Raw genomic sequence first — 15,545 nt, 5'->3', positions numbered from 1 at the left:
GAGAGAGAGAGAGAGAGAGAGGGAGGGAGAGAGAGAGAGAGAGAGAGAGAGAGAGGGAGAGAGAGAATCCCTAGCAGGCTCCATGCTGTCAGCACAGAGCCCGATGCGGGGCTCGATCCCACAGACCGTGACATCATGACCTGAGCCGAAGTCAAGAGTCAGGCGTTTGACGGACCGAGCCCCCCAGGCGCCCCGCACAGCGTTTCTCCGTGCTGTGGCCTAATCCCGGGCTCCCGACCACCCTGTGTGTCACTCGTGGCCCCCTTCCCATCTGGTAGGGTGGCAAGTGCGGAGCCTCGCTGTGCCTGCGTCAGGGCCACAGAGGGCAGCGCTGCTCTGCGCGGCTCCTTCCCACACAATCCCTGGGTCCGGCCTCCCCAAGACCCGTGCAGGGGGATGGAGAGGTGGGAGAGGTGGGAAAGCGGGAAGGATAACGGGAAAGAGGAAGAAGACAGGAGAAAGGTCATCTGGGAGCAGCGAGGGCCGAGGCCCCGGCCTGTGTCCCCCGAGGCTCACCATGCACTTGTCACACTGGATCATGAGGCCTTCGTCCTTGTGCAGGCCGCACACACAGCGGATGACGTCATCGTCCTTCTCGTGCACGTTCTCCTTCTCGGAGACGGAGGCCTCGCTGCCGTCTGCCTCGCTCGCCGTCTCTCCCACGATCTCGTCGATCTGGGCCGACGCCTCGTGCCGGGCGTTGTAGTAGGTCTTCCGCAGGCGGCAGACATCTCTCCCGATGGGGGATTTACGCCCGTAGTACTTCTGAAGGGAGCAGAGGAAAGAAACGCGCGTGCTCTTGTCAGCAGGGCTCAAGCGTGTACCTGGAGGGGGCGGCTGGCCGGCTGTCGGCACAGCTTCGAGTCCTCTCCTCGGGGCCGGGAGGCGGAGCCCCGTGGTGGGCAAAGAGCTCCCTCCGGACAAGCCTGAGGAGGCAGGAGGAGTTTCATCCTCCCGCTCTGGTTAACAGATTTCCAATACCATCACATATCAACTAACACGAATTCAAGTCAGAATCTGCAAGACGGTTTCCCATTCACGCTGCCGCCGCCACCCGCCTCGGCCACAGGCCTCACTGCGCATCAGGGGGCAAACACGGCAGCTGTCGTGGGGGCAGCGGGCAGAGCCCGTACTCTGTCCTGCACCTGCACGTGCCGGGGACGGAGCCGTGAGCTCTGCATATGCATGGGTTTCAGCAGAAAGCATGTTGTAATTCCAGACCGAGCTATCTATCTCCTACCCGTCTTTCTCTCGTTTCTGCCTTCCACCTCGGTTCTTCCCTTACCTCGCAGCCCCTTGTTCTTCCTGGTCCTTCCCAAGGTATTTTAAAATCACCGAGAATCCTCCTCATCCCTACGTACCCTACAATACTCCATCCTCTCCTTTAAATCAGGTCGAGGTCACCTTCTCTTCAATGAGCATCGGCTATTCTACAACCATTGGTCTAACACCCCTCAATCCCATCCGTAAGATTTAGTTTGATATACTGTACATATTTCTGTGTATTTCACATACACTTAGCGTCTTGAGGAAAGAAACTACAGACAACCTAAGTGTGGTAAGGTAATACGTATTATGTGATACAAACATTCAATACTAAATTAGGCTTTTACAAAAATTTCTTTTTTGGGAGTATAATTTAACCTTCCATTCTGGTCACATCAGTGTCGTTATTACACAAGACTCTACAATATCGAGTACGCTGTAACCCTTTCCCAGAGGGTATTCAATAAAAACTGTTGCCTTTCGGGGCGCCTGGGTAGCTCAGTCGGTTGAGCATCCGACTCTTGATTTTGGATCAGGTCGTGATCCCGGGGTTGTGGGATCCAGCCCCAAATTGGGCTCTGTGCTGACAGGCCTGCGTGGGATTCTCTCTCTCTCTCTCTCTCTGCCCCTCCCCTGCTCTGGAGTGCGCGCTCTCTCTCTCTCTCCCTCTCAAAAAAAAAAAAAAAAAAAAAAAAAAAAAAAAAATTGTTGCATTTTGTAGCCAGAAATATAGTTTTGATAAGAGAGGGTAAAAATCTTTAACTTCTGGAAAAGTTCTCTTCAAAACTGTGAATGCACGTCTGAAGTCCGGGAAAATACCTCAGCATTCCGAAAGACCTTGAGCATGTCGGCGTCAAAAGCCTCCACGGTCTTGTAGTGGCCGGTGAGGATGCGCCTCTCTACGGTGGACAGGTCCAGGGGGTCGGAGATCTTCTCGTAATAATCAGCGTTCCTGGGGCACAAAGCCAGGGCATCAGTCCGCTGCGCTCGGCACCTGTCTACAACTCAGAGGATTCCCCAATTTGTGAACTTACTTTTTCTTCGGGGGGAGGCTCAGAAGGGGCGCGGCCAGGACTTGTCGGGAAGGATCTGCAGAGAAGGCAAGGTTTCAGGGCTACATGATGCAAGAGAGGCCAGTACTAACTGCGGGCCAAAAACGTAGGATCCCCAAAATTAAAAGTTAGGGGGAAAAAATCCAAGTGTGTTTTGAGGGTGGCCATGGACATTTCAGGAATGGGGGCACCGAGGCAGGGAAGATCCCCTCGGGATTACCTGGGATGTGAAGATGAGGGAGATGTGCCTGAAATGTCACACCTGTTAGCTGGATAAGGAGAACAACCTTCTATGAGGAGTGAGAGATGGGAAATTATCACAGCAGAGCCAGCTGCTCAGGGCAACTCCCCGCTCGCCACGTTTTACTAACGCAAAGAACGTCTTACCCCCAAATATTTTCTAGTTCCCGTCAATGGCCCACTGTTAATATTACTCTGTTGGTGTGGATTCAAATAAATTCCAGATAGTGAATAATTTGGTAGTGTAAATATTTCCTGGAATCAGTTTCCTTATAACACGGTTTCTCCAGATCATGAAAACAGAATTCAACCTGTGGGGCTGCTACCTACCTCACCTACTTTCTTTTTAAAAATTCTACTTTGTTACTGAAGACTCGTTACCACAGAATGAGGTCTTGGTTCCAGGCATGCGACATGTGATCTGATGATGCCACACGCCACCTGTTGCTCACAGGTGGCCACACACGTCATTGCAGGACTACGGGCTACCCTCCCTGGGGGGCGACCCTCCCTGGGCAGCAGTCTTTAGCCCCTGGACTTACTTATCTCACAACTGCAAATCTTAATCCCTTTTATCTATTTCACCCATCCTCCCCCACCCTCTCCCTCCAGCAACCTCCAGTTTGTTCTCTGTATTTAAGAATCTATTTATTTGCTCGTTTTGCTTTTTAGATTCCACACACAAGTGAAATCTCTGTCTGACTTATGTCACTAAACATAATGCCCTGTTAAGTCCATCTATGTTGTCACAAACAGCAAGATTTCCTTCTTTTTAATGGCCAAGTGATATTCCACCGTGTGTATTTACGACATCATCCTTATCCACTCATTCATGGATGGATGCTTGGGCTGCTCCCACATCCTGGCCCTTCTAAATAATGCTACAAAAAACACAGGGACACACCTATCTTTTTTACTTAGAATTTTCGTTTGGAGTAAATGCCAGTAGTGTGATTACTGGGTCATATGGTATTACTAGCTATTTACTTTTTCTATTTCCATCTTTAATTTTTGAGGGACTTTCATTCACCACCTTTCTTTCTAGCAACTACTAAAGAGAAAAAGCCTGTTGTCTCCTGCCCAGAAGGTGGGGACATGCAGACACGCTGGCTGCAGACTCACGTCCCAACAGGCAGGGCTGGCTGGCAACGGGGGTGTGACGTTTTGGGGATGGAAACAGAAGAGGTGCCACAAAACTAAATCTTAGGACAGACTGGTCCCCCTTTCTTCTCTATATCCTTAGGTTAACAAAACTGCAAAGAGCCACTAAAACATGGAGCTAAGGAATGGACTGAGAAAAGAGAGGGAAAGCGAAGTTCCTCAGAATCTAGCGAGACAGAGGGAGAAATAGGCCCAAACTGGTAACAAAAAGCTGCAAGTATTTGTCAAACTCTCTCCTTTTACTTATTTTTTTGAGGGAGAGTGCTCACAAGAGTGGAGGGCAGTGGGGGAGTTGGGAGGGAAGGAGAGAGGGAGAGGGGGAGAAGGGGAGAGACAGGGAAGGATGGGGAGAGGGAGAGAGGGAGGGAGAGAGGGAGGGAGAGAGGGAGGGAGAGAGGGAGGGAGAGAGGGAGGGAGAGAGGGAGGGAGAGAGAATGAATCCCAAGCAGGCTCCACATCTAGCACAGAGCCCAACGAGGGGCTCGATCTAATGACAGTGAGAACATGAACCGAGCCAAAATCAAGTTGGCCGCTTAACCAAATCAGCCACCCAGATGTCCCTAAAATCTTTCATTCTAAACATCTCCAAATTTCCTGGTCAGAAAAAGTCACGAATGTTACCAAACTACCTTCCCCAAGTTAACTCTCCTTCCCCACGGTCACCCCCAACACATACTCAAAAGAGGTCTTGAAAGAGGAAAGATGTGGTAAAAGTGTTTGCCTGAAAATGCTTTTAAAGTAATTTTCTTGCAACTTTAGGTCTTTTTCCTTAATGTGGGGGCCAGGGCCTGTGAACTCTCCAAAATACATGCAAAGTTATACATTTTTCTGGGGAAAGAGTCCACAGCTTTCATTAGACTCTCAAAGGTCTTTTGGTCAATCAAAAAAGCTTAAGGGGGCACCTGGCAGGCTCAGTTGGTGGAGCTGCGGGTCTCGATCTCAGGGGTATGAGTTCAAGCCCCAAGTAGAGATTACTTAAAAAAAAAAAAAAAAAAAATTGAAAAATTGAAAAAACAAGGTTAAGAAACACTGATGTTGTATGTTCACAACACCCTTCTCCTTGAATTGCTAATCCACTGTGTCATTCAGGAATATCACATCCAAGACAGAGACTGGTCCTTTCTGTTCTACAGCTAAGACATGTGATTCCTGAATGTAGTCCTTAGCTGTGGTAGAATTCCAATAAATACCAAGGACTGACAGAGGCGATCAAGGAATGAGACCCTGTCAGCACTCCCCAAAGACGAAAGCCACTCCTATGAATTCTACACTCTGACCAGGAAGAATGAAGTCACCTCCTGAACCCCTAGCCCTGAACGTCCATTGTTCTTGATCTTGGGTGTCTCGGGTGAGGGTAAGAGACAGGATTTGTACAGGAAGAGGAGGAGAAAGCCTTCGGGGTGGACGCGGTCACCTTTGTAGGAGATGATGCCGTCACAGATCTCTTTGAAGATCTGGGCAAGGCGGGCTGCCCGCGCCACCTCAATGTTCTCCTCAGCTGCCGCCAGCCGTCGTGTTCGAACAGATCGTGCTGTCTGCAGGGCGGAGAACTGGGTCATGAAGACATCTGCAAGGGTCAAGTGAAAATCAGTTCCCCCACAGATTCTTGCTGTTTGCTCTATTGTCCTTGAAGTGGTCAGATAGATTAGTGATCACGAGGTTCTTTGTCCCCTTCTTAAAGAATGTCAGGAAACACGAGTTAGAGGGGCCTGATCTCAGTGGCCAAATGCTGTACAGAACAGCAGCTGCAAACTCTGTGCTTCAAAATGGGTCTGTGTTTGAACGCTGGCTGCCCTACCTCCTAGCTGTGTGATTTTGGGTGAGTGACTCGCACTCTGTGTCTCGGCTTCTTGACTGCAACGTGGGAATAGTGGTAGGGCTTCCCTCGTGAGAGAACTGTGCAGACTGAGATAGCGCTCTTAGTGTGTTTAGCTCAGGGCTTGACCCGTAACAAAGACTCAGGAAGTAATTACTATTATCAGAAGATCTGACCTGAGTGGGACGTAAGTTCAGAGAACTGACGCCAATCAAATTATTGACAGGATGGGAGGCAAATTTCTAAATCTGTCTCGTTCCCCCACACACCATGCACAATGTGTCTACTTTTTGAGGGACAGAAAGAAAGACTCAAAGAGGAGCGTGAGCTTTTGAACAGTATTTCTACCTAGGAAGGGTGCTTGGAGAGGCCAGTTTCTCTGTTTTCAGTCTGTTCTGGATGACAGACCTGAACTCAGGAGTGCTGTTAGGTTATTCGCTCAAGAAGCATAAAGGAATCTCAAGGTCTGTGTGTAGAACGCTCATCTGAACGTGGGGGAAAGTCTTCGAGTTCACACTGTTGTCACCGTCTCCCGCGCTCGGCGTCACTATGTGCCGTGTGCAAGTTATTCTCCGGGCAGGAAGGGAGACAGAAGACCCACTGCCTATCACTTGTCTGGGAACGCTCAGGCTGCGGGCAGTGTTTGGGAAGCTGGTGAGGGGGTGTCTTCCTATCCCCCAGGGCACAGACTCGTGTCTGCGATTGACGGGCGATTGATTGTGGACTGATGCTTGTATGTTGGGGTCTTAACGTTTTTGGTGTAGACTGAAAAGAATCTTTGAATACAACGCTGGAAAGGAGCTGCAGGGATCCCTTTGCGACCGTGTCACGGGACGAACAGGCCTTACCGGACTTGATGTTCCCGTCATCTCGGCAGACACTGTTCCAGCGCGTACACAGCGATGCTGAGTGAACATCTTCGCTGGCGGGCTTTACCTCCTCCTGTTTCTGCCGGATCTTCTCCCAGTTCCGGACCAAGAACACATGATGCTTTAACACAAAATTCCTGTAAGCAAGGAAGGAAGTTCCTTTATTCATTTAATAAGCATTTATTACAGGTCTACTCTACATAAGCCACTATTAAGATGATATAAATGAATAATTATCAGCTAATTCAGCTATTATAAAAATAATTATATATGGGGACACATAATTCAGTTTTGCATCCTGGCTTTTTTTTCCCCGTATAAAACATTCATATAAGAAAACAGATACATTTTTAAAGTAGGCTTCATGCCCAGTGCGTGCCCAACACGGGGCTTGAACTCATGACACGGAGATCAAGACCTGAGCTGAGATCAAGAGTTGGACGCTTAACCGACTGAACCACCCAGGTGTCCCGAAACATTCCCGTATTATTTACAAGTATCTCGCGAAATACCACTGAAGAGCTGCAAAACTTCTACCAATTGTGACAGCCTGACTGGAAGGCAGAGATTTACAAAGCGCGTGCACAAATTCTAAATGAAGCCGCCAAAATGCAGCATGGGCTCAGGATCCGCTGTTACAGGGAGAACTGGACCGGGAGGTAAAGGCAGGCATTTACAACAGACACACCGGGCAGACTGTGTTAGGTGAAGTGCCTCCACGTAGACCTCGAAGTTTAGACGAGTCAGGTGTATCCTGAAGAGATTTGTGAAGGCATCAGTAGATGCCTGGGTTCCACGTCTGAAAATTACGGTTTAAGTGGCCTGACGGTGGCCGGGGCGGCACGAATCTCAAAAGCTCCCTGGGCTAATATGCGGCCAAAGCAGAAAACCACCTGACTGGATCATCTCTGTTTTACTGAGGTTTAACATTTCTATGACTTTAAAGGGATACAGGATGGAAGGGGCTAAAATTACAGTAAAGTTATAAACAAGGATGAACTTTCTAAGATACTGGAGCGTACGGTCACAGGAGACGCAGAATACGTCCCAGGACAATTTGAAACCCAGGACATACATATTTCCTTCGCTTCCTTCTGACACGGACAAACCTCCCCTGAATACAGGAAGAGCGTAAATGACCCTAAAGACCCTTTTCACTGCTCTATTACTGTATCAACAAAGCAGGGAACCTTGACCTTTTCTGTGCCGTGGTTCCTCTGGCAGGCTGGTGAAGCCCATGTGACCCTTCTCTGAACAAAGTTTTAAAGTATTTAAACATTTTAAATTAATAAGCAGTTTTTACTTTGTAACACACAGGATTAAACGGAAACCAAATATTCAGTTTGCAGAATATTAAAAAAACCCTGAAATTGTGATACAGAAATAAACGTTCCTTTTTCCCCACATGACAAGATCCAGTGGTAGGTTTCACCGGCACAGCAACCTCGAGGGAGAGAGCACGTAAACGACACTTTGCCATGTCCGTGACAACTGTGTTACAAGCGATGAAAATGCGAACGTTAAGTCGTGGAAGCTGCAGCTACTACACGCACAGTCTGCCTACCATCGTATTTGACGGAAATGCTAAATTTCAGTGAGAAATTAGGAAGAACAGAGACAATCCCCACCCCCCCCTCCAACTTATATATCCTGACTCCCGGCTGGAGACCTCGTGCACAAGAGAAATGATTCAACCACACAGATGTTTCTTAATTTTCTAAATCGACAAGCAAATCACACAAAGGTAAGAAAAGCTCCTTTTTACCTTTCTCGATTAGACATCGGCTTCATTTGTAACTGGGGGGTCAACCTTGTGGGAGCGTTGATGTTTTCACTGGGCTCTTCGGAGAGGTGGCCTCTCTGAAAGTGGATCAGATGCGGGAAGGGAAGGACCGATGAGAAATCCCCTCGCAGAACGTTAGAGCCGCCGTAAGAGGCTGCCCCTCTGCTGTCCCCTCTTCCCGCCAGTAAGCGCCTCTAAGCAGTTGTTCGGGGAAAGAGCCAGGAGATCATGACTCACCCTTTTCTTCAGCTTGTGCTTAGACTTCCTCTTCTCCTTTGACCGTCCAGACTTCTTGTGAGTGGCCACAGGCTGGCTGCTTTTGCTGCTGGGGAGCCCGTTCATGCGCTGACTCTTGCCCCCGATGATCCCTCGACACTTCTCAAAGCCACACTTGCACAGTTGCTTTGAAAGGAAAGAGAAGAGAACCCTCGGCTGCTAGTTCACTTACAAGTTCAAACAGAAGTCCCGAGCACCTGGGCACCCAACAGTGTGAATCAGGACATTTTCATACAGAGGAAAATAACTGAGGAGAAACTTAATGTGTTTCCATGGAAAGGAAAGATTACAATTTGGGAAAACTTCTTCACTAGGCAAGTTAAGAACTGACCGAGGACCAAACACGACCGGGCAGTCTCTTTCTAGTTCCGAGACCAGGGAGGGCTGGCAAGGGGGTCGGCGAGTGGGGTGAGAACCACCGTCTCCGATTCACTTCACAGCGGCCGTACGTCAATGCGTCTACAGAAGGCGGTGCTGGGGACGGCGCTGTGAGGACGCTCAACCTCCCTCTTGATGGACTCGTGATGCTCACCTGCTTTTCAACGTTAAAGGAATGGAAGTTGTAATCGTAGGTGAGCTCGGTACCAGCTGGCATGTCTTTAAGAGCATACAGTCCGATCCGGTACACTCCATTGACAGACCTAGAGAAAAGGACAGGGTTAAAGGCAGAGAGCCTTTGTTTTCTTTTTTAGAGTTTATTTCTTTATTTCGAGAGAAAGACAGTGGAGTGGGGGAGTGGCAGAGAGAGAGAAGCCCAAGCAGGCTCTGCTGGGTCAGCGCAGAGCCTACTGTGGGGGCTCGAACCCCACAAAGCTGCAAGATCGTGACCTGAGCCGGAACCAAGAGTTGGGACACTTAACGGACTGAGCCACCCAGGTGCCCCTGAAGGTAGAGATTCTTAATACCTTGCCTAGACCCTAGAAAAACGGGTATGCTGATTTCAAATGTGCCTTTGTTTCTGTGTCCAATTACCCAGGTTTCCTGGCCAGACTCTGCAGTATAGTATCTCTCTTCCATTCTGTCCAGCCTGTGTAACACTGCCAGATTAATAGTCCTCAATCAGCTTTCTGGAAAACACGGACCATGCTGTCAGTGAGAATAGGTCTTAACGTTTCCTGCTTGATATTCAAAGTCCCTCTAAAACATGGTGTAGGTCTACTTATTAAGTAAATTATTTCTTATGGTTAATCTGTAAAACTTCTAGTTCCTACTGGTCTCCAGCTTTCTCACCTGTACAGGAGTCGCTCTTTGGTTCTGTTCTATGTAACTTACTAACGATCTACCATGCACTATTCTAGATGCTTTGTGTAATAATTATAGCTATCACTTGAGTGATTGTTAAATTAATTACAACATCTTGCTGTACTTATTTAATCCTCCCAACAACAGTATTAAAAATGCACTATTATTAGGGGCTTGGGCGTCCGACTTCAGCTCAGGTCATGGTCTCACGGTTCATGAGTTTGAGCCCTGCGTCGGGCTCTGTGCTGACAACGCAGAGCCTGGAGCCTGGTTCCGATTCTGTGTCTCCCTCTCTCTCTGCCCCTTCCCCACTCACGCTCTGTCTCTGTCTCTCTCAAAACTAAATAAACATTAAAAAAATTTTTTTTTAAAAGATACTATTACTAGACAGTATTATGGCCCCCATTTTCTAAATGAGGAAGCTGAGGCAGAGAGGTTAAGTAACTTATCGGAAGTCACACAGCTAATAACCGAGAGAATCGAATTGTTTTTTTTTTTTTTAAGTTATTTATTTATTTAGAGAGAGGAACACAAACAGGGGAGGAGCAGAGACAGACAGGGAGAGAGAGAATCCCAAGCAGGCTCTGCACTGTCAACATGGAGCCAGATGCGGGGCTCAAACTCATGAACCTCGAGATCTTGACCTGCGCTGAAGTTGGATGCTTAACCAATTGGTCACCCAGGTATCCCGAAAGTTTATTTTTTAATTTTTATTATTTTCAAAAATAATTTTTTTAATGTTTATTTTTTTTTTATTTATTTTTTTTTTTAAATTTTTTTTTTCAATGTTTTTTTTTTAATTTATTTTTGGGACAGAGAGACACAGAGCATGAACGGGGGAGGGGCAGAGAGAGAGGGAGACACAGAATTGGAAACAGGCTCCAGGCTCCAAGCTGTCAGCACAGAGCCCGACGCGGGGCTCGAACTCACAGACGCGAGATCGTGACCTGGCTGAAGTCGGCCGCTTAACCGACTGCGCCACCCAGGCGCCCCTTAATGTTTATTTTTGAGAGAGAGAGAGACAGATGGACAGAGTGTGAGCAGGGGAGGGACAGAGAGACAGGGAGACACAGAATCTGAAGCAGACTCCAGGCTCTGAGCTGTCAGCACAGAGTCCGATGTGAGGCTCGAATTCATGAACTTCGAGATTATAATCTGAGCTGAAATCGGATGCTTAACTGACTGAGCGACCCAGGCACCCCCAAAATTTTTTTAAAAGTAATTTCTATACCTGACATGGGACTTGAACTCACAACCCCAAGATCAACACGCACATGTGCAGGCTCTTCTGACTGAGCCAGCCAGATGCCCCTATAAATACTGCTGAATTTTATCAAATGTTTTTTCTGTTGCTCATGTTGGGATGATACATGATTTTTTGCCTTTATTCTGTTAATGTAGTTAAGTTACACTGATTGTGAATGTTCAACCAGCCAATCAACCTCTCATTCCTGGAGTAAACCCCACACAGTCATGATGTATTAACCTTCTTATATACTGCTAGAGCTGATTTGCTAAAATTTTATTTTTTTTTGCTAACATTTAAATCAGATTTTTGTGTCTGTGTTCATGGGAGATACTGGCCTATATTTTTTCTCTTTTAACATTGTTGTTAGGTTTTGGATGAAGGTTATACTAGCCTTATGAAATACAAGAGTTTATAGGATATCGGTAGTAGAGACATTATTTCTTCTTTAAGAATATGTAAGAATCAGGGGCACCTGGGTGGCTCGGTCGGTTAAGCATCCGACTTCGGTCCAGGTCATGATCTCACGGTCCGTGAGTTCAAGCCCCGCGTCAGGCTCTGTGTTGGCAGCCCTGAGCCTGGAGCCTGCTTCAGATTCTGTGTCTCCCTCTTTCTCTCTGCCCCTCCCCCACTTGTGCTCTGTCTCTAGCTCTCAAAAATAAATAAATGTTAAAAAAAAAAAAAAGAATATATAAGAATCATCAATGAAGATATTTGAGCCTGAAGCTCTTTTGTCAGCAACTGTTAATTATATACCCAATTTCTCATAGACATTCAGACTTTTTATCTATTCTGGTATCGTTTTTGGTAAGGTGTGCTTTTTCAAGGAATTTGTTCATTTAACTTTCCCAATAGAAAAAAACCGTTCAGGAAAACGGATAAACTGGCTGTGGTATACTTCTATATAGGAGCATTAGTCCAGAATAAAAATCAACAGAACACCGATGTGCCGAACACAGGTACACTGTAAAAACACTATTCTAACTGAAAGAAGCCAGACACAGGCTACGCGTATATGCGGTTCCACAACAGGCTCTAGGCAAGATGGATCTGGTGACGGAAACCACATCACTGTTTGCCTCTGAGATGGCGAGATTCTCAGGAGGCAGAAAGGAACTTTCTGAAACGATGGAAATGTTCTATATGTCGGTAAGGATGTGGCTTGTGTGGGTGTCCACGTCTGTAAAAACGGGTGGTGATTTACATTTAAGATCTGTGTCTCGGTGGCGCCTGGGTGGCTCAGTCGGTTAAGTGTCAGACTTCAGCCCAGATCATGATTTCACGGCTCATGGTGTCGAGCCCCGTGTCGGGTTCTGTGCCGGCAGCTCGGAGCCCGGGGCCTGCGTCAGATTCTGTGTCTCCCTCTCTCTCTGGCCCTACCCCACTCACGCTCTCTCAAAAATAAATACTAAAAAAAAAAATCTGTCTCTACGTAATATGTAAATTTAAAAAATTGACAAAAATAGAAAGCTGTTGAAACTCTCCTCTTTTAAAAAGTTGTGTTAAAACACACGTAAGATAAAAAGTGGTGTTACGTACATCCGCCTTGTTGTAGAGCCATCACCACTAACCACGCTCATGGCTCTTGTCATCTTGTAAAACTGAACACCCCACGTGTGACAACCTGCTACCCTCCCACCGCTCACCACTACGGCACTATCTGCGATGCTGACGACTCTGAGCGCCTCATGTGGGTGGAATTGTACATTGTACAGTGTTTGTCTCTTGTGCCTGGCTTTTTTAACTCGGCATAATGACATCAAGGTCCGTATCCACGATGTAGGATATTGTGCATTTTCCTTCCTTCGTAAAGCTGAATGGTAATTCCGTCACACGTATGCACCACATTTTGCTGGCCCAGCATCCCCCGAGGGACACTTGGGCTGCTTCCACAGTTTAGCTCCTATGAACAATGCTGCTGTGGATACGAAGGTGCAGACACATCTTCCAAACACGGCTTCCAATCCTGCGTAAACAGCCGGAGGACAGCCGGAGGTGGAACTGCTGGGCCATAGGGTAATTCTGTTTTTAATTGTTTGAGTTTCCCCAAGTGGAAATACCACTTCTATCCCCGCAGGCTGCGAAAGGATACCAACTGATCTACATCCTCGTCAACACTTGTTTTCTGTTATTCTGACGCAGCCACACGATAGGCATCAGGCGGCGCTCTTCAGGATTAGTGCTCTCGGACACCTTTTCCTATGGTTATTGACCGTTTGTTTCTTTTCTTTGGAGGAATGTCTCTTCAAGTCCTTTGCCTTTTTTAAAATTATTAGTTTTTAAGTTAGTTTACTCATTTTGAGAGAGAGAGCGAGAGCGCGCACTAGTGCCTGCGAGCAGGCATGAGCAACGGAGAGGCAGAGAGAAGGGCGGAGAGACGATCCGAAGCAGGGTCCATACTGTCAGTGCTGTCAGCGTGGAGCCTGGGGCAGGGCCCAAACTCACAACCATGAGCCTGACCTGAGCAGAAATCAAGGGGTGGACGCTTAACCGACTGAGCCACCTAGGCGCCCCTGCCCACTTTTGAATCAGGATGTTTATCTTCTCCCATTTTGGGGGTTGCCGCTTTACTCTGTGTCTTTTGATGCGCAAATTTAAAAATTTTCATGAAATCCGATTTGTCTATTTTCACTGGTTACCTGTGTGAGCTTCTATCCTGTTTTTAAATATATTTGTTTAATGTTTGTTTATTTTTGAGAGAGAGAGAGAGAGAGAGAGACAGTGTGAGTGGGGGAGGAGCAGAGAGAGAGGGAGACCCAGAATCCAAAGCAGGCTCCAGGCTCTGAGCTGTCAGCACAGAGCCCGATGAGGGGCTCGAACTCACAAACCGTGAGATCATGGCCCAAGCTGAAGTCAGGGGCTTACCGACTGAGCCACCCAGGCGCCCCATGCCTCAAGTTTTCTTCTAGAAGTTTGGTTGTCTTAGGTCTTAGTTTAGGTCCTTGATGTATTTAATTTTTGTATATGGTGTTAGGTAAGGGTCCAGCTTCATTTTTTTGCATATGGATATCCAGTTTTCCCAGCAACATTTGTTGAAGACTATCCTTTTTCCACTGAACGATTGTGGCACACTTGTCAAAACTCTTTTGACTGTGTATGCGAGAGACTATTTCTGAGTTCTCTTTTCTCTTTCATGGGTCTATTGGTCTGTCCTTAGGCCAATAAAATGCTGCTTTGATGACTGTAACTTTGAGGTTAAGTTTTGAAATCAGGAAGTGTGAAGTCCTTCAAGTTTTGTCCTTTTAAAGAATGGTTTGGTTGTTCAGGTCTCAAGATTCCATGTGAATTTTAGGATGGGTTTTTCTATTTCTGTAAAAAAAAGTCATAGGGGTTTTGATGGGGTTGTACTGAATCTGTAGATGGCTTTGGGTAATACCGATATTTTAACAATATTAAGTCTTATGTGTTTCCATTAATTATGTCTTTTAAAAAAGTTGGCTTTTTTTTAAGCTTTTTTGGAGAGAGGGGAAGGGGAGGGAGGAACAGAGAAAGAGGGAGACACAGAATCCGAAGCAGGCTCCAGGCTTTGAGGTGTCAGCACAGAGCCGACACAGGGCTCGAACCCATGAACTGTGAGATCATGACCTGAGCTGAGGTCGGATGCTTAACCGACTGAGCCACCCAGGCGCCTCAATTTATGTCTTCTTTAATTTTCTTTCAGCAATGTTTTACAGTTTTTTCATGGTACAATTCTTTCACCTCATTGGTTAATTCCTAAGTATTTTATTCTTTTTATGTGCTATTGTAAATGAAATTGTTTTTGTAATTTCCTTTGCAGGTTCACTGTGTATGGAAATGCACCTGATTTTTGTGTGTTGACTTTGTACTGTTATTTTGCTGAATTTGTTTATGAGATCTAACAGCTTCTTTGTGAAGCCTTTAGTATTTTCTACATAAGATCATATCATATGCAAATAAAGTTAAATTTACATCTTCCTTTCTGATTCGAATGTCTTTTCTCTCTTTCTTGTCTAATTGTTCTGGCTAGAACTTCAAAACTGTGTTCAACGGAAGCGGAAGCGCAGAAGCCAAGCACCCTCATGTCGCTCATGACTTTATGAGGGATACATTCCAAGACCCCCAGTGGATATCTCAAACTGTGGACAGCCCCAAACCCCAGGGGGGGTGGGAGGGAGGGGAAAGTGGGTGATGGGCATGGAGGAGGGCACCTGTTGGGATGAGCACTGGGTGTTGTATGGAAACCAATTTGACAATAAATTTCATATTAAAAAAAAAACAAAAACAAAACCCAAACCCTAAATATACTATGTCTTTTCTTAAACATATATACCTATGATAAAACTTAACTTATAAATTAGCACAGTAAAAGATGAATAACAAATAAGTAATAATAAAATACAATTGTAGCAATATACTGTAATGAAAGTTAACTGAATGTGGTCTCTTTCTCCCTCTATCTTATTTTATTCTTCCTTCCCTTGTGATGATGTGAGATGATGAAATGCTTACGTGATGAGATAACGTGAGGTGGATGATGGAGGCGTTGTGACATAGTGTTAGGTTGCTCCTGACCTTCTGGCCGTATGTCAGAGGGAGGGTCACCTGCATCTAGACCAAGGCTGACCACCGGTGA

The 15,545-nt window shown here is 46.5% G+C and overlaps 1 protein-coding gene across 9 annotated transcripts in view; it reads right to left on the bottom strand.

Annotated features, from left to right (window-relative positions):
- Window positions 1-15,545, bottom strand: part of ASH1L (ASH1 like histone lysine methyltransferase) — a 193,199-nt gene that overhangs the window by 8,429 nt on the left and 169,225 nt on the right. For 8 of the 9 annotated variants that reach the window (XM_058701884.1, XM_058701885.1, XM_058701886.1 and 5 more), the window contains 8 exons: window positions 8,996-9,104; window positions 8,425-8,589; window positions 8,170-8,264; window positions 6,384-6,541; window positions 5,134-5,286; window positions 2,301-2,355; window positions 2,086-2,218; window positions 517-765 (listed from right to left, as the gene is read on the bottom strand). In XM_058701884.1, coding sequence (XP_058557867.1) covers window positions 517-765; window positions 2,086-2,218; window positions 2,301-2,355; window positions 5,134-5,286; window positions 6,384-6,541; window positions 8,170-8,264; window positions 8,425-8,589; window positions 8,996-9,104 — 1,117 coding nt within the window. The other variant, XM_058701891.1, reaches the window with a different exon arrangement.

This window comes from Neofelis nebulosa, chromosome 15 (genome assembly GCF_028018385.1).
Source record: "Neofelis nebulosa isolate mNeoNeb1 chromosome 15, mNeoNeb1.pri, whole genome shotgun sequence".
Classification (NCBI taxonomy): Eukaryota; Metazoa; Chordata; class Mammalia; order Carnivora; family Felidae; genus Neofelis; species Neofelis nebulosa.
This window is presented reverse-complemented; position numbering and strand designations above follow the sequence as displayed.